At 35.2% G+C, this 25,722-nt stretch overlaps 2 protein-coding genes and 1 pseudogene across 2 annotated transcripts; 1 reads left to right on the top strand and 2 right to left on the bottom strand.

The window, feature by feature from the left end:
* The first annotated feature begins 51 nt into the window (after positions 1–51).
* Positions 52–723, top strand: LOC149154139 (pentatricopeptide repeat-containing protein At2g22070 pseudogene; annotated as a pseudogene).
* Positions 724–2,650: 1,927 nt separating this feature from the next.
* LOC149154138 (uncharacterized) lies at positions 2,651–11,608 on the bottom strand. The gene is made up of 13 exons (XM_089439681.1): positions 11,381–11,608; positions 11,112–11,176; positions 10,894–10,979; positions 10,551–10,642; positions 10,218–10,379; positions 6,951–7,046; positions 6,781–6,845; positions 6,586–6,655; positions 6,334–6,501; positions 3,638–3,733; positions 3,468–3,532; positions 3,273–3,342; positions 2,651–3,188 (listed from the first exon to the last, which is right to left on the bottom strand). The coding sequence occupies exons 1-13, from the start codon at positions 11,437–11,439 to the stop codon at positions 3,008–3,010; spliced, it is 1,275 nt and encodes a 424-aa protein (XP_089295807.1). The 5' UTR covers positions 11,440–11,608; the 3' UTR covers positions 2,651–3,007.
* A 1,630-nt stretch (positions 11,609–13,238) lies between these two features.
* LOC149154137 (uncharacterized) lies at positions 13,239–14,941 on the bottom strand. The gene is made up of 3 exons (XM_089441466.1): positions 14,540–14,941; positions 14,267–14,419; positions 13,239–13,528 (listed from the first exon to the last, which is right to left on the bottom strand). The coding sequence occupies exons 2-3, from the start codon at positions 14,415–14,417 to the stop codon at positions 13,278–13,280; spliced, it is 402 nt and encodes a 133-aa protein (XP_089297592.1). The 5' UTR covers positions 14,418–14,419; positions 14,540–14,941; the 3' UTR covers positions 13,239–13,277.
* Between the last annotated feature and the right edge of the window lie 10,781 nt (positions 14,942–25,722).

Raw genomic sequence — 25,722 nt, 5'->3', positions numbered from 1 at the left:
GGACATTATTACTTTCATTCCATGAGGCATGAACATAACATCACACCAAGAATGGATCATCATGCTTGCATGATTGACCTTCTTAGTCGTGCTGGTCGTCTAGACGAGGCAGAAGATTTCATCAATAAGATGCCATTTGAACCTTATGTCAGTATCTGGGTGGTACTACTCAGTGCTTGCAGAGTTCACGGCAATATGGAAATAGGAAAGCGTGTCGCACAATTTCTTTTCGATTTGGAGCCGAAAAATACTTCGGAATATGTGCTGCTTTCAAATATCTATTCTGCAGCTGGCAGGTGGGATGATGCAGCCAAGGTTAGAAAAATGATGAAAGACAGAGACGCTAAAAAGAAGCCAGGGTTCAGCGGGATTGAGGTCAAGAATAGAGTACATGCATTCATGTCAGCAGATAGATCACACCCACAAATAGAGGAAGTTCATGCAATGTTGAATACATTGGCCGGGCCAATGGACGAGGCGGGTTATGTACCGAACAAAAACTTTGTCCTCCATCACAGTGAGAAGCTAGCCATTGCATTTGGGCTTATGAGCACACCTCCGGGGGCCCCTATTCGAATAATAAAGAACCTTCGTGTATGTGGTGACTGTCATAATGCTGTCAAGTTTATTTCTAAGATTGTTGGACGTGAAATTGTAGCAAGGGACGCTATACGTTTTCACCATTTTAGGAATGGAACGTGCTCTTGTCAGGATTATTGGTAATACAAGATGAAGTTTGAGCACTATTTGGGAGTGGGTTGAATGCTTCTCTATACTATCCTCTATTGGTCTAGAAGTTGCTTCTTGTGACACGTGGAAATAAGGAGAAACATGCTGAGAATATGTCAATTGTCTCGTAGATTCTTCATGTGGAGCAAGCTCACCTCTGGTAAGTTTCATACAAGATTCTGCATTGCTTTGATAGCATGAATGGATGCGTTAAAAATTTAGTATGTTAAGCTTGATTATTGACAAGACGGTTCTGATCTTGTTGCATGACACATAAGACACTTTCTTTTATAGTACTCATTTCTAACATTTTTGGTTGTCTTTATAGCTGCACCAGTTTGGCAAATTGTCAAAATTTCCCTTTGGATAAATGTTAGGAACATCACTTTCTAAAGAGAACAAAAGCATGGGTGAGAAGCAACATTACAAAACATATGTTTTTTCACAATTCTGCTTTTTATATGTTGAAGTGTTAATTCAGTCATTTATCATTATTGAGTTGCTAAGAAGGAGGGATGCAATCGATATTTCTTGATCAGGAAACCAAGTTGAACTTTTAAATGGAAGGGAACAAATGGCATGTTGATTAATGTCAAACATTGATAAATCCCAACTTTGGAATAGCGCGACATTGTTTATGTAAGCCCCCATCATTGTAAGTCAGGTTTATACTAATTTTATATTATTTCAGAATCAAGTTTTGATTTAATTTAATTATAATTTTAAGCTAGTAAAATATCAAGTACCCTAGAAGAATGAGACCTTTAAATTATGGTCCAATTAAATGTTTAAAAATTATTATTATTTTTAATAATATTGAAATATAAATATTTGTTTTTCAAAGTTAAACATTATAAATTACATTGGTCAATAAATCAATAAACAAAAAAAAATACTCTAATCTTATCTCAGTAAAAACTAATAATAATTATTTGTTTTTCAAAATTAAACATTGCATAATTACATTGTTCAATAAGTCAATAAGCTTTTTATATTGTAAAGTCACTTTTTATATTGCAAAGTCTTACCTCAGTAAAAACTAATAATAATCCAATTACTATAAGAAAATAGATCCTTATATCATAAACAAATTATCTTTATACTAATTCAATATTTAACTTCACCATAATATTATATAGAAACTTAACATATGTTCTTTCTCAATAAAGAAAGAAAAAATTACTTGTTCTATATGGAAACTCATTTAGAATTGAAGTCACAGAGGCTTAGAAACAAAAATGGGATATTGCCTAAAACAGCCTGCATATCTTGACAATTGTGAGTTATATAATCCGTGGTATTATCTTGTTCTAAGAAGACAGAAGGCTCGGAAAAAAAATGGGATATTGCCTTAAACAGCCTGCATATCTCGACTTATTGCGAGTTATATAATCCGTGGTATTATCTTGTTTTAAGAAGACAGAAGGTGCACTGGAGCAACAATATCATATAATGGATTGAAAATAGAATGTGTTGTAATCGGATCGAATAACGGATTGAAAATATCAAAATTAGTAGACTGAAAGTAGATTCTGTATCCAGTAACAAATTTGGCATCAAAATAGTAAGGATGCCAGATTAAGCGACATAAAAAAATTGATAGAAAACAGATAGAAAATATCAAAAAATTGAAAATAAATACTGTGCACAGGAGCTCCACAATATTTCAGAACTGTGAATAATGGATAACTTTGTGTGATCATGCCTCGCATGCATAAAAGGCAAAGAAATAAGTTATTTAACCTGAATTTTAAAACCCTCCAACTCAGTATACTCTCATAATATAGAGGATCCTTTATTTTTTAAAAGCAAAGGAATATCAATGCATGTATGGTATCTGCAACTTTGAATAAAAGGCATGGTTTGATCACTGAAAATACCTTGTGTTCTTCAAAATATTATTCATACAGTTTTTGTCTCCATGGACAAAAATAGTGCTTTCAACAAGTCAGCCAACCAGCTACCCTTGCAAAGGACAGAGGAGGTCAGCCAACCAGCTACCCTTGCAAAGGACAGAGGAGGTTCAAACATATCTAGAAAGAGCAGATCTAATTTTCTCAACCAATCTCTCATGCAATCCAAATTGACATGATTTTCCAAGAATACAAGGCTCCCAAGGAATCAATCATGCAGCTTGTTGGACTTATTTATATACTAGATCTTTATTACACAACACCTTACATGTACTATTTTCCACAATAATAATTTGAAAATTTTAAGTAGGGAGTCCAGATGGCTTTACAAATATGGCACTGTTTAGGCCTGACACCTGGTTAAATTAAAATATATACCCTTTAACGAGGAATATGAACGGCACGCAGATAAGGCACGCAGCAGCAATGGTGGGGACAACAACTCCCTGATCAAAAGCCTTTTTAATAACACCTGTCCTGGTGACATGTTGATAGATCAAGTATGCAGAAGCCGCTATGGAAATGACCATTCCAGCTTGAGTTCCTCTGCAAACCAACAACATCCCATAAACTACCATCCACATTTCCAAACACCAATCCAATCATTTGTTAAGGAAAACAACAACTTGCCTCAGGTTCATGGCTTGATAAGGAGCAATAATCACCAGTAACACAAATAAAAATGGTAGTTCCAATTCCCCTGTTCCCAACAAATTAAGTTTGTCAAACACTACAGTTATGTCATGCAATTCAACTCAATATACTGTGCAGGAAAGAACGACCAAGTAAGTAAAATAGGATGGCATTTGAGTTCTTGTGACTCACCAAGAATGTAGTAAAATAGTCTAACAAGGAAGACCAAAAAGGCAGTCCACAAACCATAATCACCTCTGTAATAATGTAGACAAACAAATCCAAATGTGGGGCGAAGTTTAAACTCTCAGTTCACTTCAATGGAATTTGTCTAATTTTGCAACTGGGAAATACCTGGTCACCTGATCCAAGAAATGACATCTCCAGGTGCCTCTAGGGCCAACAGTGGAGCAAGGAAAGATTTGTCGATGGTTGTGTGCTTTGATAACATCAAAACCCTGCAACACCATAATTGAATCATTTTTTGCCTCAACAACTACTTGAGTCCCAAAAATAAAAGTTGAATTATGACTCAAAAAAGCCTAATGCCTTTTTTAGAGTACTGACCTTTGGATACATTCTTGGATATGTGGGCACATTGTAATATTTTCCTACTGCTATTTGGATTTGAATCCATGAATACATTCTAGGATATGTTGGAATTTCTGTACACCCTACAACTGTTAAGAATGTTTTTTCTTGTCCCATTTAATGACAACAAGGAACCCACCTGTTTTTGAGGAATTAAGTAAGCTAATGTGGGTGTCCTAGCAAATAAAAATGTATAGCTTGTTATAGTTAAGTGTTTCTTGTAATGGATTTTGTTAATCTCAAGGTAATGGGCTGAATGTTTATATGATGTGCATAGTTGACTATTTCCAAATAAAGGTATGCAAAGAGTGAACAATGCAGAAATATTTTTAAATGAAAACTATCAACTGATTTTTGATGGACATGAGCAAAGTCAACTGTTTGACTTTGATCATATCAATCATATCGGGTATTCCACTATAATAAGATAGCTTTCCATCACATATATGACAACTACAAGTTAAATTGTCTAAGAGGATTTGAAATCTTTTGCATCCCTGTTGATGAAAATTGTTTCACCATTGATTGCCTTTAGGTTCAAGGATTATATCAGAGGACACGCCGATAACATTTGTGGATTATATCTTCTACTTGCTGCATGTTGTAATCTATGTACTGAAGGAATTTTTCATAAGCTAATGGTTCATCTGAGGATCTAAATGTGTAGATTACAGAGGGCTTGTTTAGGCCTGCCTCTGAGGGAAGTGTGAGGATCTCTTATGATACTTGGAGAAAAGACCTACAATTGACACAAAGTCAAACGCTTGTTCACTATCTATGCAACAAATTCCATGTGATCAATGAGAGGTTTGAAATGATATGATGGCATCCAATATTGACTACAGCAGGATAAATTTGCATATGTCAAGTCTGATGAAATTTTGGGCTTCGGGTTTGTAAGCCCTAGAAGATCTGAAGCAAATCTTGATTTAATTCTAAATTCTGTGGCATTATTGAAGCCGTGGCATAAAATCGGATACTTTGAAACAAAACCTGAGCCCCATTCTAAATTGATCTTTAGACTTTTGTTGTAGCGAGTTTGTGCTTGTTGTTGTTCAAGGGTTCATTAATAAACTGATGTTTAACTTTCCATGGCTATGTTGAGCTCATAATGATGCCACTGACTATAGTACGATTGTTGGTTGTGTCATGATTAATGTATTTAAGTATGCTGAGTGAAAGGCTGCCTGAGCTAAGATGGCAATTGTTGCCATGATGACCAGGAAGAGGTTTTATACTGCGATGTGTATTGCTCTATCCAAGAATCTTTTTTACTAAAGCCTGCTACTGCCAGTTTTGTTGAAACAGGAAGGGTATATGGAAGAATCATTTATAGCAGGAGTGCTAACAGGGGAGTGGTGATACAAGTTAAATTTTCTAAGAGTATTTGAAATCTTTTGCATCCCTGTTGATGAAAATTGTTTCACCATTGATTTCCTTTAGCTTCAAGGATTATATCAGAGGACACGCAGATAACATTTGTGGATTATATCTTCTACTTGCTGCATGTTGTAATCTATGTACTGAAGGAATTTTTCATAAGCTAATGGTTCATCTGAGGATCTAAATGTGTAGATTACAGAGGGCTTGTTTAGGCCTGCCTCTGAGGGAAGTCTGAGGATCTCTTATGATACTTGGAGAAAAGGCCTACAATTGACACAAAGTCAAACTCTTGTTCACTATATATGCAACAAATTCCACGTGATCAATGAGAGGTTTGAAATGATATGATGGCATCCAATATTGACTACAATAGGATAAATTTGCACATGTCGAGTCTAATGAAATTTTGGGCTTCGGGTTTGTAAGCCCTAGAAGACTTGTAGCAAATCCTGAGTTAATTCTAAATTCTGTGGCATTATTGAAGCCGTGGCATAAAATCGAATATTTTGAAACAAAACCTGAGCCCCATTCTAAATTGATCTTTAGACTTTTGTTGTAGCGAGTTGTGCTCGTTGCTGTTCAAGGGTTCATTAATAAACTCATGTTTAACTTGCCATGGCTATGTTGAGCTCATAATGATGCCATTGACTATAGTGAGACTGTTGGTTGTGTCATGATTAATGTACTTAAGTACGCTGAGTGAAAAAAACCTTGTGTTCTTTAAAATATTATTCATACAGTTTTTGTCTCCATGGACAAAAATAGTGCTTTCAACAAGTCAGCCAACCAGCTACCCTTGCAAAGGACAGAGGAGGTTGAAACATATCCATAAAGAGTAGATCTAATTTTCTCAACCAATCTCTCGTGCAATCCAAATTGACATGATTTGCCAAGAAGACAAGGCTCCCAAGGAGTCAATCATGCAGCTTGTTGGACTTATTTATATACTCGATCTTTATTACACACCACCTTACATGTACTAGTTTCCACAATAATAATTTGAAAATTTTAAGTAGGGAGTCCAGATGGCTTTACAAATATGGCACTTTTTAGGCCTGACACCTGGTTAAATTAAAATATATACCCTTTAATGAGGAATATGAACGGCACACAGATAAGGCACGCAACAGCAATGGTGGGTACAACAACTCCCTGATAAAAAGCCTTTTTAATACCCCCTGTCCTGGTAACGTGTTGATAGATCAAGTATGCAGAAGCCGCTATGGAAAAGACCATTCCAGCTTGGGTTCCTCTGCAAACCAACAACATCCCATAAACTACCATCCACATTTCCAAACACCAATTTAATCATTTGTTAAGGAAAACAACAACTTGCCTCAGGTTCATGGCTTGATAAGGAGCAATATTCACTAGTAACACAAATAAAAATGGCAGTTCCAATTCCCCTGTTACCAACAAATTGAGTTTGTCAAACACTACAGTTATGTCATGCTATTCAACTCAATATACTGTGCAGGAAAGAATGAGCAAGTAAGTAAAATAGGATGGCATTTGAGTTCTTGTGACTCACCATGAATGTAGTAAAATAGTCTAACAAGGAAGACCAAAAAGGCAGTCCACAAACCATAATCACCTCTGTAATAATGTAGAAAAACAAGTCCAAATGTGGGGCGAAGTTTAAACTCTCAGTTCACTTCACTGAAATTTGTCCAATTTTGCAACTGGGAAGAACCTGGTCACCTGATCCAAGAAATGACATCTCCAGGTGCCTCTAGGGCCAACAGTGGAGCAAGGAAAGATTTGTCGATGGATGTGTGCTTTGATAACATCAAAACCCTGCAACACCATAATTGAATAATTTTTTGCCTCAACAACTACTTGAGTCCCAAAAATGAAAGTTGAATTATGACTCAAAAAAGCCTAATGCCTTTTTTAGAGTACTGACCTTTGGATACATTCTTGGATATGTGGGCACATTGTAATATTTTCCTAATGCTATTTGGATTCGAATCCATGAATACATTCTAGGATATGTTGGAATTTCTGTACACCCTACAATTGTTAAGAATGTTTTTTCTTGTCCCATTTAATGACAACAAGAAACCCACCTGTTTTTGAGGAATAAAGTAAGCTAATGTGGGTGTCCTAGCAAATAAAAATGTATAGCTTGTTATAGTTAAGTGTTTCTTGTAATGGATTTTGTTAATCTCAAGGTAATGGACTGAATGTTTATATGATGTGCATAGTTGACTATTTCCAAATAAAGGCATGCAAAGAGTGAACAATGCAGAAATATTTTTAAATGAAAACTATCAACTGATTTTTGATGGACATGAGCAAAGTCAACTGTTTGACTTTGATCATATCAATCATATCATGTATTCCACTATAATAAGATAGCTTGCCATCATATATATAACAACTACAAGTTAAATTGTCTAAGAGGATTTGAAATCTTTTGCATCTCTGTTGATGAAAATTGTTTCACCATTGATTGCCTTTAGCTTCAAGGATTATATCAGAGGACACGCAGATAACATTTGTGGATTATATCTTCTACTTGCTGCATGTTGTAATCTATGTACTGCAGGAATTTTTCATAAGCTAATGGTTCATCTGAGGATCTAAATGTGTAGATTACAGAGGGCTTGTTTAGGCCTGCCTCTGAGGGAGGTTTGAGGATCTCTTATGATACGTGGAGAAAAGACCTACAATTGACACAAAGTCAAACTCTTGTTCACTATCTATGCAACAAATTCCAGGTGATCAATGAGAGGTTTGAAATGATATGATGGCATCCAATATTGACTACAGCAGGATAAATTTGCACATGTCAAGTCTGATGAAATTTTGGGCTTCGGGTTTGTAAGCCCTAGAAGACCTGAAGCAAATCCTGAGTTAATTCTAAATTTTGTGGCATTATTGAAGCCGTGGCATAAAAGCGAATATTTTGAAACAAAACCTGAGCCCCATTCTAAATTGATCTTTAGACTTGTGTTGTAGCGAGTTTGTGCTTGTTGTTGTTCAAGGGTTCATTAATAAACTTATGTTTAACTTGCCATGGCTATGTTGAGCTCATAATGATGCCATTGACTATAGTAAGATTGTTGGTTGTGTCATGATTAATGTATTTAAGTATGCTGAGTGAAAGGTTTCCTGAGCTAAGATGGCAATTGTTGCCTTGATGACCAGGAAGAGGTTTTATACTGTGATGTGTATTGCTCTATCCAAGAATCTTTTTCACTAAAGCCTGCTACTGCCAGTTTTGTTAAAACAGGAAGGGTATATGGAAGAATCATTTATAGCAGGAGTGCTAACAGGAATGTGGTGATACAAGTTAAATTGTCTAAGAGGATTTGAAATCTTTTGCATCCCTGTTGATGAAAATTGTTTCACCATTGATTGCCTTTAGCTTCAAGGATTATATCAGAGGACACGCAGATAACATTTGTGGATTATATCTTCTACTTGCTGCATGTTGTAATCTATGTACTGAAGGAATTTTTCATAAGCTAATGGTTCATCTGAGGATCTAAATGTGTAGATTACAGAGGGCTTGTTTAGGCCTGCCTCCGAGGGAAGTCTGAGGATCTCTTATGATACTTGGAGAAAAGACCTACAATTGACACAATCAAACTCTTGTTCACTATCTATGCAACAAATTCCACGTGATCAATGAGAGGTTTGAAATGATATGATGGCATCCAATATTGACTACAGCAGGATAAATTTGCACATGTCAAGTCTGATGAAATTTTGGGCTTCGGGTTTGTAAGCCCTAGAAGATCTGAAGCAAATCTTGAGTTAATTCTAAATTCTGTGGCATTATTGAAGCCGTGGCATAAAATCGAATATTTTGAACCAAAACCTGAGCCCCATTCTAAATTGATCTTTAGACTTTTGTTGTAGCGAGTTTGTGCTCATTGTTGTTCAAGGGTTCATTATCAAACTCATGTTTAACTTGCCATGGCTATGTTGAGCTCATAATGATGCCATTGACTATAGTAAGATTGTTGGTTGTGTCACGATTAATGCACTTAAGTATGCTGAGTGAAAAAAACCTTGTGTTCTTTAAAATATTATTCATACAGTTTTTGTCTCCATGGACAAAAATAGTGCTTTCAACAAGTCAGCCAACCAGCTACCCTTGCAAAGGACAGAGGAGGTTCAAACATATCCAGAAAGAGCAGATCTAATTTTCTCAACCAATCTCTCATGCAGTCCAAATTGACATGATTGTCCAAGAAGACAAGGCTCCCAAGAGAGCCTTTGAGGTATTCCAAGAGAGCCTTTGAGGTATTCCATTTTCTGAGAGGAATATATTGACAATTGGAAATAGCCAGAAAGCAAAAGCTAAAAATCTCAACAGATTGCGGTAGTAGAAAAATCTAGTAAATTGAGGTTGCCTATCCCAAATTAGTTAGCATTCTGAAGGAGCCCCTTGTCTCAACAGTCGGCTTGAGAGAGATTGTCCTTAACAAAGTTATCCTTAGGAGAGTTTTGAACTTGAGAGAGATTGTCCTTAACAAAGTTATCCTTAGCAGAGTTTTGAGCTGATCTTTAGAGGGGGGGACTGTATAGCTGGAAAACCAATCCGAGATGCTCTAAGAGAGATTGTCATTAACAAATTTATCCTTAGCAGAGTTTTGAGCTGATCTTTAGAGAGGGGATTGTATAGCTGTAAAACCAATCCAGGATGCTCTAAGAAAGGCTTATCTAATCATTGTTTTACACAAATTCTGCACAAAACGAAAGATGACCGAGAAAGCAATCATACTCACTTAATTGATCAACCACTAAGTTAGTAGGAGACACCACTTCATTGAAAACACCACTCTGTTATCCATATCATTGGGTTAGTAAGAAACACCACTTCATTATAACTAAACTTTAAACTGTATCCGACCAATCCTCACAACCATTGTGTGACCAACTCTCACAACCAATGTGGATCAAAAAGATTTATGCAACTACAATACAACACAACATGAATGGAATCATACTCACACGGCCGCAACACCAAACAGCCAACAGAAAGCTTTGGTTGAGAGCGCAACTGAGCATTCAGTGGAGAGCGCACCGCCACAGCTGCTTCTTGGTATACTGTGAATGAACTTATCCACTTCCGATCTCAACAAACCCGAGTTCATGAATGACGAGGAAGTGGATCTGTCGATAAAACCCCCCATTGCTTCTTAATTCCACATTGCCCACACATCATTTCAATTCAAGCAGCTCAAAATGAATTAAATTTGTTCAAGCAGCCCAGCATGGAAGAATCTTAAGGAAAAAACAAGAAAGCATGAATAAGTGAGTTTTATATGATAGAAAATTAAAAACCTGAGAGAGGTAGGAGGGGTTGTAAAACGGGCATTATTGATCATCTTCTGCTGCTGCTTTGGAGTCCTAATGGGATTAAGGGCAGAATTAACCTTGCAGAGCGAAGGCCCCAGTCACATACAAAAAGTGAAAGTTCAACACATTATAAATTAATATTATCAATGTAAAAAATAAAGGTATGAAAAACCCACGTATGTGTTCCTATAAAGACAAAATGGATTAAGTTAATGAGAAAACAAGCTTTTACAAAATTGTTTCATGTTTCTGATGCATGCCTGAAAGGAAGAGAGAAAAAATGCAAAACAGTTCAACACTCAAATTACAAAAGAATTATACCACTTACTTGTCCTAGATCACCCATAAGTTTCAAATGCCTGGGTGAATCCTCCGAACCTCTAAAGGGAACCAGAACTTGAGAACCCGTCTTAGCTGCACATTGATAAAAACAGTGAACAACAGTGCCTAAAGCCAAAGTATTTGTCTAATGCAAAAAAAAACAAAAAACACAAACTGTGTACAAACAGAGACATTATTGACACTACAACAAATGATGCGATATACCAAGTTGTTGCACAACATATCGACCGAGGAAGCCCGTGGCTCCAAAGACGGTTGCAATGATACCGCTGACACAATGAATCACAGATGATCATTAGTTAGGGTATCTACTTCAAGATCTCCCCGATCACTGAAATTGTTTTTATTACAAAGGAAATCCAACTGCCATTTCCATGCCTGGTTTTCACTGTTTGACCATCAACATATATTGAATTGATGTCTCCATATCATAGACGCTCTATGGTTACAACCTAGTGGGGTTAGATGAAAACCTGACAGATGATCTCCCTCCGGTTCCCTTGCGAATAAGGTGCCCAATGCCCAGATTCATATCGCCATTTTCGTCTCTCCGACTTCCGGTGATATGAAGCCATTTTCGTCTCTCCGACTTCCGGTGATATGAACCCCGGCTATGGCAGAAATCGACCGCGCTAATCAACGGCTCAACCTCTCTCCATCGTCTAACATATAATCTGACGGTATTTGAGGGTGACAGATAGACAATAAGGGGAGTTCATTTCAGAGGGGAACGCCTTACGGCGTAAAAATTATCAATTTAATTATTCAAAATTAGTCAACAAGAAAAAAAAAAAATTGTTATAGATTACAAAAGTCTTAAATTTAACTTATTATATTATTTCAAAATTCTAATTCCATGGTTTATAAACATAAATTTATTCTAATTTAGAATCTATGGTTCAAAAGATCTCAGACTTCAAAATAATTAATCTTCAACCATTCTTTGAACAACTTTGACTGGGAGGATCTCAAACTTCAAATATTTAATCTGTACTCTTCTTTGAATAACGGATCTCAGACTTCAAAATAATTAATCTTTAACCATTCTTTGAACAACTTTGGCTGGGAGGATCTCAGACTTCAAAATATTTAATCTATAACCCTTCTTTGAATAACTTTGGCTGGGAGTTCAGACTGGGAAAAAAATTCCCACCCTTCATTAAGGGCTCAGTTTAATAGTTAAAATATTTTTTCTTCGAAATCTCGTTACAATTTCAAGTCATATAGTCATTTTTTATTAATATTTTTGAATGCTTAAAGAAATTCAGAACATCAAGAAAGTTTAGAGTATTATTCTGCGTTAAATAACTTAAACTAAAATTTTTGAAAATGCATAAATTTTTGGTTAAATTTGATCAAAAACTGAAAAAAAAAAAAAAAAAAAAAAAAAAAAAAAAAAAAAAAGAGAAAGAGACTAGTGATTAAACAGTTTAAACTAAGTTCATAAATTTTCAGTTAAGATTGCCTTTAAAAACCATTTCATCTGGACTAATCTTTTGGTTAAATAAGTAATTGCCCACTGAAGTGTAAAAAAATCTGAGAAACAACTGAAAAAAGCCTGGCCCTATAATAATTTGAATGGAAACAAAATTTCTTACCATTGGGTGCCAATTGTGCAGATGAAATGATGGTTACTGTGCCTGCCAGAGTCCTGGGCAATGAAGAGAACTGCACTCCCGCAGTGGCAGATGCCACCAACAGGAAATCACCACTATATACCGAAGTACGAATTCTCTGTTCTGCACAAAAGAAATCCATCAGTTTATAATTTCTCTCTAAACTTTTCTGCATAAAAGTAACCCACCAGTTTATAATTTCTCTCTAAACCTAAAACAAATTAGAATTGTATGTTTGCTTACCCAAATGCAGGACCAAATTAGAATGGAGACCAATTGCAGTTCTTCGAAATCAGACTTCAAAATAATTAATCTTTAACCATTCTTTGAACAACTTTGGCTGGGAGGATCTCAGACTTCAAAATATTTAATCTATAACCCTTCTTTGAATAACTTTGGCTGGGAGTTCAGACTGGGAAAAAAATTCCCACCCTTCATTAAGGGCTCAGTTTAATAGTTAAAATATTTTTTCTTCGAAATCTCGTTACAATTTCAAGTCATATAGTCATTTTTTATTAATATTTTTGAATGCTTAAAGAAATTCAGAACATCAAAAAAGTTTAGAGTATTATTCTGCGTTAAATAACTTAAACTAAAATTTTTGAAAATGCACAAATTTTTGGTTAAATTTGATCAAAAACTGAAAAAAAAAAAAAAAGAGAAAGAGACTAGTGATTAAACAATTTAAACTAAGTGCATAAATTTTCAGTTAAGATTGCCTTTAAAAACCATTTCATCTGGACTAATCTTTTGGTTAAATAAGTAATTGCCCACTGAAGTGTAAAAAAATCTGAGAAACAACTGAAAAAAGCCTGGCCCTATAATAATTTGAATGGAAACAAAATTTCTTACCATTGGGTGCCAATTGTGCAGATGAAATGATGGTTACTGTGCCTGCCAGAGTCCTGGGCAATGAAGAGAACTGCACTCCCGCAGTGGCAGATGCCACCAAACAGGAAATCACCACTATATACCGAAGTACGAATTCTCTGGCAAATACCATTTCTGCACAAAAGAAATCCATCAGTTTATAATTTCTCTCTAAACTTTTCTGCATAAAAGTAACCCACCAGTTTATAATTTCTCTCTAAACCTAAAACAAATTAGAATTGTATGTTTGCTTACCCAAATGCAGGACCAAATTAGAATGGAGACCAATTGCAGTTCTTCGAAATCAGACTTCAAAATAATTAATCTTTAACCATTCTTTGAACAACTTTGGCTGGGAGGATCTCAGACTTCAAAATATTTAATCTATAACCCTTCTTTGAATAACTTTGGCTGGGAGTTCAGACTGGGAAAAAAATTCCCACCCTTCATTAAGGGCTCAGTTTAATAGTTAAAATATTTTTTCTTCGAAATCTCGTTACAATTTCAAGTCATATAATCATTTTTTATTAATATTTTTGAATGCTTAAAGAAATTCAGAACATCAAAAAAGTTTAGAGTATTATTCTGCGTTAAATAACTTAAACTAAAATTTTTGAAAATGCATAAATTTTTGGTTAAATTTGATCAAAAACTGAAAAAAAAAAAAAAAAAAAAAAGAGAGAAAGAGACTAGTGATTAAACAATTTAAACTAAGTGCATAAATTTTCAGTTAAGATTGCCTTTAAAAACCATTTCATCTGGACTAATCTTTTGGTTAAATAAGTAATTGCCCACTGAAGTGTAAAAAAATATGAGAAACAACTGAAAAAAGCCTGGCCCTATAATAATTTGAATGGAAACAAAATTTCTTACCATTGGGTGCCAATTGTGCAGATGAAATGATGGTTACTGTGACTGCCAGAGTCCTGGGCAATGAAGAGAACTGCACTCCCGCAGTGGCAGATGCCACCAAACAGGAAATCACCACTATATACCGAAGTACGAATTCTCTGGCAAATACCATTTCTGCACAAAAGAAATCCATCAGTTTATAATTTCTCTCTAAACTTTTCTGCATAAAAGTAACCCACCAGTTTATAATTTCTCTCTAAACCTAAAACAAATTAGAATTGTATGTTTGCTTACCCAAATGCAGGACCAAATTAGAATGGAGACCAATTGCAGAAAACGCAGAAACCCCAAGTTATCACCAGCGGCCCCAAAACCCAATAATTAGAAAAGTGGATACATATGAAGAGAAACCCTTTCAAGAAGAGCTAATCGCATCAGCTAAGAGAGAGCGCAAGGTGAAGAAGTTGCAGAAGTTCTGGGATTTCATTCCATTCGGCCCTGCGAGATTCTGTTGCGCAAATGACTTACGAATTGTAAAGAGTGGTGGGTTTTATGCACAACCAAAGGCTGCCTGGGCCCTGGATTTTCGTCTCTCCGACTTCCGGTGATATGAAGCCATTTTCGTCTGTCCGACTTCCGGTGATATGAACCCCGGCTATCGCAGAAATCGACCGCGCTAATCAACGGCTCAACCTCTCTCCATCGTCTAACATATAATCTGACGGTATTGGAGGGTGACAGATAGACAATGAGGGGAGTTCATTTCAGAGGGGAACGCCTTACGGCGTAATTAAGTGGGAGCGGCATATATATATATAGTCATAATTAAAACGGAGCATCAAAAAACAAAATAGCAGTGTTAACCTTTTGAAAAGGAATCGAGACTATGTATTTAACCTTTGGAATAACATTAATTTGATATAGATAAATGAACAAAGGAACCAGTCTTTAACCTTGACCTGATGATGTTATCGTGTTAACACTTAGGATTGCAAGGTATTGTGTGGTTAATTTTTTTAATGTGCTAGTATTGGTTATTTGAGAAGGGGATGTGACAAATGGTATCAGAGCAAAAGTTTCAACACTGTGGACTATGGAAGGGAAAATACAAACAAATTGTTTTGTGTTTCATAGACAAGAGAGCTAGAACTATGTCAACTTTTCCTACATGATCAAAACTTTCACGCTTACCTAAATTAATTCTTGAAATATGGGTACTTCGGTCTATATTCACTATGATGCTTAAACCAATACAGAATTAGGGACATGAATCATAAAAATAAATATCTATAACTTGAGTATTGAAATTTTGATGGAAATTATTACCTACAAAAATTTTATGTTGGCCACTTAGGAGAGCAACAACTGTTTGGAAGATTTAGTTAGTAAATTATACTCCACCACGTTGGATCTGTATTCGATCTCACCTGAATCACCCCATCTATCCTCCTGAGGATAAGTTCAGTTCCAAACCCCGTTCGAAGAAACAGGAAGAGTACGCCATGCTAATGTGCCTTGGATAATTTCATAAATTGAACCTTATCTCAAATTGATTCGTCGAAGAATATTCAGTCATTTTTTTTCGAGAAGAGAATCTCATAGATTCTGCCACAAAACCAATTCATCGATGGTCAGCAAGTATGATGGTTCTAATGATGATCCTGCACGTATTCCGTGTTTATCTCATAGGTGGATTCAAAAAACCCTATTGGATAGAAAGCAAAGAACAATGTGGAAATATATGCATGAACAAATGTGGAGACATATATATGTATGAATAAAGTACAACAACCCTACCATATTGTTAAATAATTATAAGTGTCATATAAGAATGTTGAGAAAATAGGCATGGATTGCATGAAATCACCTTGACAAGTTTGGTGTTATCTATGTGATGATTGTTTTGTTTTTAGTTACAATATTATTTTTCTAGTATACCGAAATAAAAATAAAATTCATAGATGATTTATACGATCAATAATCATAAATATCTCGTATATATTGTTGGGAATGGAGACAGGTAAAAAAAAGAGTAAAGGATACTATTGGTGCCAAAGTAATAATATTTAATTGCTACCCTATATACAGTTGGAAAGTAATTATTGGATTGACTATCTCCTCGCACAAACTAGATGTTGACGAGTAACCTGTTTAATGAAGGAAATACTTATAGTAAAACATATTTTGAATCCCAATAATGAATAAAACTTATATGGGTATGAGAAGCAAGCTAAAAGGAAAGAGACTATGGCAACATTAGGGAAAAACACTCATAATAAGGGGTGCAATGTACATTAAAAGACGATGGGGAAACCCAACGCAAAATAAATTAAAAAATATGTATATAGGAGATGGTAGAAGGATAAGAGGGTTGAAGACCCTGTATGTTATCAAGAAAATATATGGTGTATTAGTATACCCAAGGAGACTAATTGGGCATACTTAAAGATAACTTTTGTAAATATTGAATGGAGATATAGAATGTTATAAACCTAAGACAGTGTATAAATAGGAGCCAATTGGGGCTATATCAAATGAATAGTATTGATAGTGTTGACAATATACATGGTAGGAGTACGCTACATAGTACTCACAAGGTAATAATAAAGGATATATATATATATATATATATATATATATATATAACTATATGTTAACAGTGTAATTTCGAGGTAAACGATTCCAACCCAATAATATCCAGTTAGTGCAAGTTAGCTTGGACTTCAAGATTGCTGGAAAAGTTGTAAAATGGAAAACCTACCCCGTGAAAGTCTTTTTTCAAGGAATTCATCGAAAATTGGTTACAACAGTAGAATATTGGTGCAAACAATCAGCATGGGGGTTTGCCAAAGGAAAGTCATTGGGAATTGTTTCATGTTTTAGCCCAACTAAATGAAAGTAAGTTGTGATAAGCTAATATAGTAACTTGTGAAGGAAAGTAGATTAATCTCGAAATAATGAAGTGAGTAGTATACCTGAGATTACCTCAAGGTACTAAATAAACTTAGAAGCACCTCGAAGTGGTGCTGCTAATATTCAGAAAGATACGAGTGTTATACCAAATTTAGTAAGTATAAGGTAAGTTGGATTGGGATTACTTTCAAGAATATAGGAAAAAGAAATTAGATAACTCTCTAACCTCTTGTAGGCACAGGGGGCTCAAGATTATTGTAAGCTACGAACTCGCAATACCTAGTTATGAATGATTTGCTAATTGGTTTAATTTATCTCACGATTATAAAGGTTAAAAATTATCGAAGTCGATTGATAAAATAATTGTGGTTGAATATTAATTGTACATCCAATAATTAAATATTTGATCTGAGTCGGTATATTAGGTTAAACAAAAATGGATGCATGCTATATGTGTGTGTGTGTGTGTGTGTGTGTGTGTGTGTGTGTGTGTGTGTGTGTGTGTGTGTAGATATATATAATTTAAGGCTAAGTAAGACAACCGTAAGTTTCCAAGAAAATACAAAAAAAAACTCTCAACTTGGTCGTTGCTCGAGTTTTGAAAGATAGTATCTACTAGGAAGGGCAGCATAAGATGTTAGGTAGCATACATACAACAATGAATGTGAATATTATATACTTGAGGAATATTTTGTCCTAATGGGAATTGAAGGATTTATAATGGTTATGCATAAACAAAAAAGAAAAAAATGAATGATTAGAAGCAAATAGATAGTTGGGTAAGGTAACTAAGGAAATGTCGCATGAAGGTTTAAGAAAGATCTAAAAACTGTGATCAAAAGGATGTCGGCAACATATTGGCATAAACTTTTTGTATTCTTGTTGTTGTGGGAAATGTTAGCATGGTAAGTGCAACATACCTCCAGTCAAGTGTACCTAAAATAAGTACTTAAAAAGAAACAAATAAATTTTCATTAAAGAAATAAATAGAAAGAGTAAATGCCTACAAAATCAGTGTTAATATCACCAAACTAACAAGATGTGTGGATGTGGCTGACAGGCACAGAAGTTGCGAAGAGGAAAGAACCCCATGTAATCTATAGACACCTTAATTAATAATTTACAGACTAGGCAAGGATGTAAATCCTGAGAAGAAGATTGAAATAAATTCACGGGGAATCAGAGAAATGTTGTTGTAAGGTGGCAATGTAAAATTTTTCTATCTTTTATTGATTTTAAACATGCATGTATTATTCTACAATGTGCCCTTGAAGTCTCAGGGTAGTTTATTTTAGTGCTACTTTGTGCTTTAAAGCCTTGATATGTTAATGGAAGGAAAAAAAAACAAAAAAAAACCTAGGAAGGGAATTGTTGAGTGGGAGGTATAATGAAGATATAGGTTATTCTCATGTTGGGATAAAATAGTTGGGATTAAACCTTACATGTCAAATGTAATAGAGTATTTTTTCATTGGAAGAGTGAATAACATGTTGTGAGCCGTATTTAGGAAGAAATTATCCTATAATAACATAGAAAGTGTGAGATAGTCCACATGCATGTGAGTGCAAAAGAGAAAATCACATAACTGTGCACAAAAGCTATATTGTGTAGAACTTTCATCAACAACCTGTAAAGTAGGGTGACAAGGGCCCAAATAAAGAAAATGTTACTAAGTAGAATCCTAATTTTTGCACTAAAAAAGAAATATAGAAAGCAGCCCGAGATGGGTTAACTAAGCATACTGGGATGGAAATGTAGCCTCCTTGAAACAAGATAGGAAAAAGGGAAGTGACCTTGAACTCATACATGGTGAATGCATATGTAACATTTGAAATTTAAATGGAAACATAATTGTACTATCAAGTATGAAAATACACTAGCTACAATCTATCATAAGAGGCATAAAACCAGTAATTGGTTTTGAAATAATATAACCTTTAGGTAAATAGTGCAAATGGATGTGGTACTTTCAAGATTTAGAATTTACAATAGAACCATATCATGGGACCTTTGTCAAATAATATAGTCATTGGATAAGTGAAAAGTATTTATTGTTGTTGATAGTGATGCTGCTAAGTCTCGTGGAGTGGAGGATACAAACCCTTGTTGGGTTGTAATGCATGTTCATGACCCTTGCTAGACACATAAGCAACAATTGATAGTATTTGTAATAAATTGTAAAATGATTATGTATATGCCTTTTAGATAATAATTGATGGATAACTAATGATAGATTTGATACCATACAAAAAACACTGAGGAATAACTCAACACGAATCTCCCAAAAGAAATCGACAAACAAACTATGTTGACAAGAAAAGAACATACAGGGAATTCCAAGTTGGATACCGTGTGTGTGTAAGGGTCAAACCTAGGAAAAGCACCCTCTGATGGGAAAGTTGTGCAAAATTAGCTCCCTGATTTTGGGGGCCTCTCCAAACACTGGTCTGAATTGGATACATGGCCTATTAGCTAACGTTACCCAGTCACATAATTATTCACAATGTATTTCATGTTTCTTTATAAAGGAATTAAATTTATGACCCTGGGCACAATATAAATTGGAAATAAATTCTTGTATCAGTACCAACTGGAAAAAAAAAAAAAAAAATGGAAATATATACATATCATTATTTTATTTTATTTTTCCTTTATGTATTACTTAATTCATAATTCTATTTATCATATGAATTATGGAATACACCACTAATCATTGTTCTTTTCATTATGATTGTTGAACCAAATGGATAACTCTTGGTTGAATATCTGTGTATATTCTATTTTCGAGAAATCGCACTATGAAAACGAGTTGTTAAAGGGCAGTGGATGCACTTTAGCACGAATGAGGCAACTGGGAAGATGAAGCTCCTATAAAGAGGGAATACCCTTGATTGTTATAACAAGGGCTGGAACAAACACTGAGGACGGTGTTTCACCTGGGGGGGAATATGTAACACCCCTCAGTGGAAATTTTAATTATTTAATTACCTTGGCTGGAAAATGATTCATTAAACAATGGTTCAGAGGAAAGGGCCTAAAGTGAATACGGTTATTACTTTTATTTTATTATGCTAATAATATTAACAAATAATGTTTAGGTTAGCCATGGAAAATTACAGGAAGGTAATAATGCTAGAAGATAATTTCACTAAGCAGGCAATTACTGGAAAGTTACTCCTCCCCAAGAGATAAATATCTCGGTTTGGGAAAAGAGAGCCAAGAGGGTTAGGACAAAAAAAAAACACATAAGGCAATCAAGAGGAAGAGGAGTGGAAATACTCTCAGAGTGGAGAGTAGGAAAGATGTTGCTTTATAGGATATTCTTGAGCTGTTGGAACACCTATGGAATTTCCTAAACATACTGGGTAAGTCTGTGTGAAACCTGGGCAACAAGCCCTAGCTAGACCTAGTTAGGTCTCTGTCCAGAAGAAAGACCGACCTGAAAGTGAAGTGGCTTGGGGGGACCATAGGCGGTGTTACCTTGCTCGTTAGTTGGGAGGAGCATTCTCCCTTCCTTGGTGATTTCCTATGGCAACCTCATCAATGTGGAACAAATAAGTATCTTAGTTTGATACTAGTTAAAGGCATGATTTTCTTGAAAATTTATTTTTGAAAATGTTTGCCTTGTAAATAATGGTGCTAGTGTAGTTACTATTTTGATTAAAACAAAGCAGGTCTAGAATGTAAATATATTTGTGGGTTATGGATACCATTTATTTAGATTAAATGATGAAATTGAGGAGTCAAAAATTATAGGAATGGTGGTAATATTATTATTTTTCACTCAGTAGGTATGCAAGGTTAGTCTCTTGGTTGAGCCATTCCTCGGTAGATATGCAGGGTTAGTCTCTTGGTTGAGCCATTCTGGTAACCTGGAAATAGTCCCTCCATCCTCTGAGTGAGTCCATTGATCATACAAACTAAGTATTACAAGCAAATAAATATTACATATTAACAGTAATGAAATGTAAACTTTAACAAAGGAAGAATAAGCAAAGAAACTACGTTATTAACCTTCCATACATGCATATAGAGAATCTATTTCTTTATATATAAATCATGATTAAAATACGAAAGTATGCCACCAGAACAGAACTAGTATGTGAGTTTAATTATATAACTACAATTCTAGAAACCACAAGATTTGGAATAAATATATAAAACCATTTTACCTTATAAGAAAATTGTTCCAAACAAAAAGTGAACCAAAACAAGTGTTCCGACCCATTTTTACATCAAACAGTAAAATAAATTATATGACAGTCATTCCCTGAAATTATATATTGTTTAAACATTAACAGCTGGTGGCCAAATCTTAAATGAAACCCTCAATCCCTCAAGACAATAGCTATTGACATGGTTACATATATACCCTATGCTACCTAAGTAAAGTAATAAAGAATTTCATAGAAGCTCTCAGCTCCAGGAAGTGGCCTCTTGAAATCAGAAGTAGAATTAACCGTTGCATGACTCCAGGGAAAGAAACGTTAGCAGTGGAGAGAGAGAATCATACCCATACATGTGTAGAATACGCATAAACTTTAGTGTGACCACGAAGTCTGGAGAATAAGTGGAAATCTTGAATGAATAAGCCCATACCTGCAAATGGAAACAAGGGTAAGTTAGGGTAATGAAATAATGTTGACAAATAATAATAATAATAATTTAGGGTTTCAGGGGAAGAAGCAATTTACCTAAGAAATTGAAGCAAAACCCTCTAGGTGGTTTCTAGAAAATCCTACAACACGTAGAAAATTATAGATTAACCCTCAAAGGAACATTAACAAGTGTATATATCAGTCGAGTTGAGAAATAGGGTTACCTTTAGATGGGAGGTGCTCTTAAATTTCTTATGAAAACTTTCCCTAACCGATGCAGTGACTTAAACTGGAGATTGTGTTGTTGAACCAAACGCGAAGGGTCAGAAGAACATGGTTCTTTAAACAAAGGTAAAATTGTAAAATGTATCCTGAGCGAGAAATTTTACCTGAAAATCATGATTATTGGAGTTGTATGGTGGCTTCCGCATTATAATTTTGTTGTAGTCGATGCAAACCATGCTACAGGAGACTCTCATACAGTAAATTAAGGAAACCCCTATAGAGAAAACCTTAAAACCCTACCAGTTTTAGTGTCGAATGAGCTTCAGATGGGGGTGCGCAAAATTGGGGCAGTTACCAAGAAACTCCAACGAATAATCCACACCGTAGATCAATAACTTAGTAGATGGACCATAGATCCATTCACAATCCCAAGAGTTGAACACCAAGTGTAAGGTGGAAAGGAAATCCCGGTAATTCTAAAAAAATCCCAAATTAACTCAAGAAGCAAGAACCATGGTCAAGTTACTCCCCGCAACACATCAACCATAATTAAGTGAATTATTAAGGGAGCGACATATGGATATAATCATAATTAAAACAGAGCATCACAAAACAAAATAACGATGTTAACCTTTTGAAAATGAATCGAGACTATGTATTTAACCTTTGGCATAACATTAATTTGATATAGATAAATGATAAAAGAACCAGTCTTTAACCTTGACCTGATGATGTTATCGTGTTAACATTTAGGATTGCAAGATATTGTGTTGTTAGTTTTTTTTATGTGCTAGTATTGGTTATTTGAGAAGGAGATGTGACGAATAGTATCAGAGAAAAGGTTTCAACACTATGGATTGTGGAAGGGAAAATAGCAACAAACTGTGTGTTGTTTCATAGAGAAGAGAGCTAGAACTACGTCAACTTTGCCTACAGGATCCAATTTTTCATGCTTACCTAAATTAATACTTGAGATATGGGTACTTCAGTCTATATTCACTATGATGATTAAAGCAGTAAAAAATTGGGGACAGAAATCATCAAAATAAATATCTATAACTAACTTGAGTATTGAAATTTTGATGGAAATTATTACCTACAAAACTGGTATGTTGGGCACTTAGGGGAGCAACAATTGTTTGGAAGATTTAGTTAGTAAATTATACTCCACCGTTGTTGGATAGTGAGAAAAGAACAATGTGGAAATATATGCATGAACAAATATGGAGACATATATATGTATGAATAAAGCACAACAACCCTACGATATTGTTAAATAATTATAAGTGTCATATAAGAATGTTGAGAAAATAGGCAAGGATTGCATATGAAATCAACCTGACAAGCTTGGGGTTATCTGTGTGATGATTGATTGTTTTTAGTTACAATATCCTTCTGCTAGAATGCATAAATAATAATAAAACTTATAGATTATTTATACGATCAATAATCATAAATATCTCGTATATAATGTTGGGAATGGAAACATGTAAAAAAAGGAGTAAAGGATATTATTGGTGCCAAAGTAATACTATTTTATTGTTACCCTATATATAGTCGGAAAGTAATCATTGGATTGATTGTCTCCTCGCGCAAGTTGGATGTTTACCAGTAACCTATTTAATGAAGGAAATACTTGTAGTAAAACAAATTATGAATCCCAATAATGAATAAAACTTATATGGGTATGGGAAGCAAGCTTAAAACAAAGAGACTATGGCAACTTTAAGGAAAAAACATTCATAATAAGGGGTGCAATGTAGATTAAAAGACAGTAGGGAAACCCAACGCAAAATAAATTTAAAAATATGTATATAGAAGATAGTAAAAGGAATAATAGGGTTGAAGACCCTGTATGTTATCAAGCAAATATATGGTTTATTAGTATACCCAATGAGACTGATTGGGCATACTAAAAGATAACTTTTGTAAATTTTGAATGGAGATATAGAATGTTATAAACCTAAGACAATGTATAAATAGGAGCCAATTGGGGCTATATCAAATGATTGATATTGATAGTGTTGGAAATACACATTGTAGGGAGTACACTACATAGTACTCACAAGGTAATAATAGAGGACTATATATATATATCTATATATATATATATATATATATATATATATATATATAGTGTAATTTTGAGGTAAACAAGTCTAACCTAGTAATATCCAGTTATTGGAAGTAAGCTTGGACTTCAAGACTGCTGGAAGCAAAGTAGATCCGTGAAGAAACAGGAGCAAGAAGCCAAGGAGCAAAGCCATCGGAAGAGGTCATTGGAAGCCACGAGAAGCAAAGAGGAACACACTGGCAGAGGTGCATAAACAGTGATAACAGAGGAGTTAACATTAAATATCAGAGAAATATCAGGGGAGTTAACATCAAAGGAGCCATATCAGAGATATCGCATGAAATATCGAAAGGAGCAAAGAGGAACACATAGCGAGGAAAGAGCCAAAAAGAGGAACACATCATAAAAAGAATAGCTATCGAAAGAGAGGAAGAGTGAAGAGAAGTCACAGGAGTGAGAACCCAAGAGCCATATCGAAGGAATTAAGGAGAAATATCGAAGAAAGGAAGAAACTGTGTAAACCCTTTAAAAGTTCACAACGCATCGAAGAAATCAATATCGACAATATTCGGCGAGGATATGTACTGCGGACCCGATTGCTCCATTATAAATCGCCCTATTGTAATCTTGCATCCGCGTGTATCGGAACCTTCACATAGCAAGTCTTAAAGGAATGCCACTTGAAAAACTGTGATTGTGATAACATTACAGACCCGCTACACCATTCTAGCATGGCTTAACTAAAATATCGCATCCGTTGAGTCGCAAAGTTCAAAATAGTTGACACCACCAAACTGTAGATTGTGATAAGTCTTGTAACCCAACCGCCGATTGCGATATAATTTGTAGACCTGATTAAGTTATCAAAAGAAGCTTATTGGAATATCGCATCCGTCGCATATCACAAGTCTTGAAGAAATGCAATGATGGTAAACTGTTTATTGCGATAAGGTTGTGGACCCGATGAGTTTATTAAAAACTGCTTAAGATCGCATCGCATCTGCTCCATCGACAATAGCGAAATCACTGTGTTATGTGCAAAACTCCGAAAAACTGCGATTGTGATTAAGGTGATGATGTGGCTGGTGGGACCACCCATTATATGATTTTAACTATGTTGATATGCGAAGATCGATGATGTTGATATCAGAGGACAAAGTATGTTATGGGCATGACTTGTAAAAGACCTCCAGAAGTTGCGATTGTGATTAAAGGAATGACGTGGCACATGGGATCTCCAATATGGGTATAACCTCTCTTGTGATGTGATTTCCATGAACAATTAATGTCTATTGTATGAATATTAAAAAGGACCTCTCTAATATAGTTTTAATATGCAACACTTTTGTAATTTGGCCTCTCTTCCGAATGAACGTGTCCTTTGAGTATTGGTGAACTCGAAGAGACAGAGGAAGTCGAAGAGCGAGCGAAACGGAAGCCAAAGGTCAGGGGTATTAGGAATATACTACAGAGAACAAGGAAAGTTTACAAGTTGGTGAACTGTAAGAAACAAAGGAAACCAAAGGTCTGGCAAACGTGGAAGAAGCAGGAGGACAAAAGTAAGTCGTAGGTACAGCAGGGTTGGGAGCAAATAATTACTACCAAATTAGTAAGTCATAGGTCCAACAGGGTTGGAGCCCTTGGGTTTGGTTCCTCGGAACTGGAAG

The sequence above is a fragment of the Pinus tabuliformis genome, chromosome 9, assembly GCF_031772625.1.
Source record: "Pinus tabuliformis cultivar Carrire ecotype Pingquan chromosome 9, CPIR1, whole genome shotgun sequence".
In the NCBI taxonomy this organism is placed as follows: Eukaryota; Viridiplantae; Streptophyta; class Pinopsida; order Pinales; family Pinaceae; genus Pinus; species Pinus tabuliformis.
The sequence above is the reverse complement of the archived record's forward strand: the minus strand, read 5'-3'. Positions and strand labels throughout refer to the sequence as shown.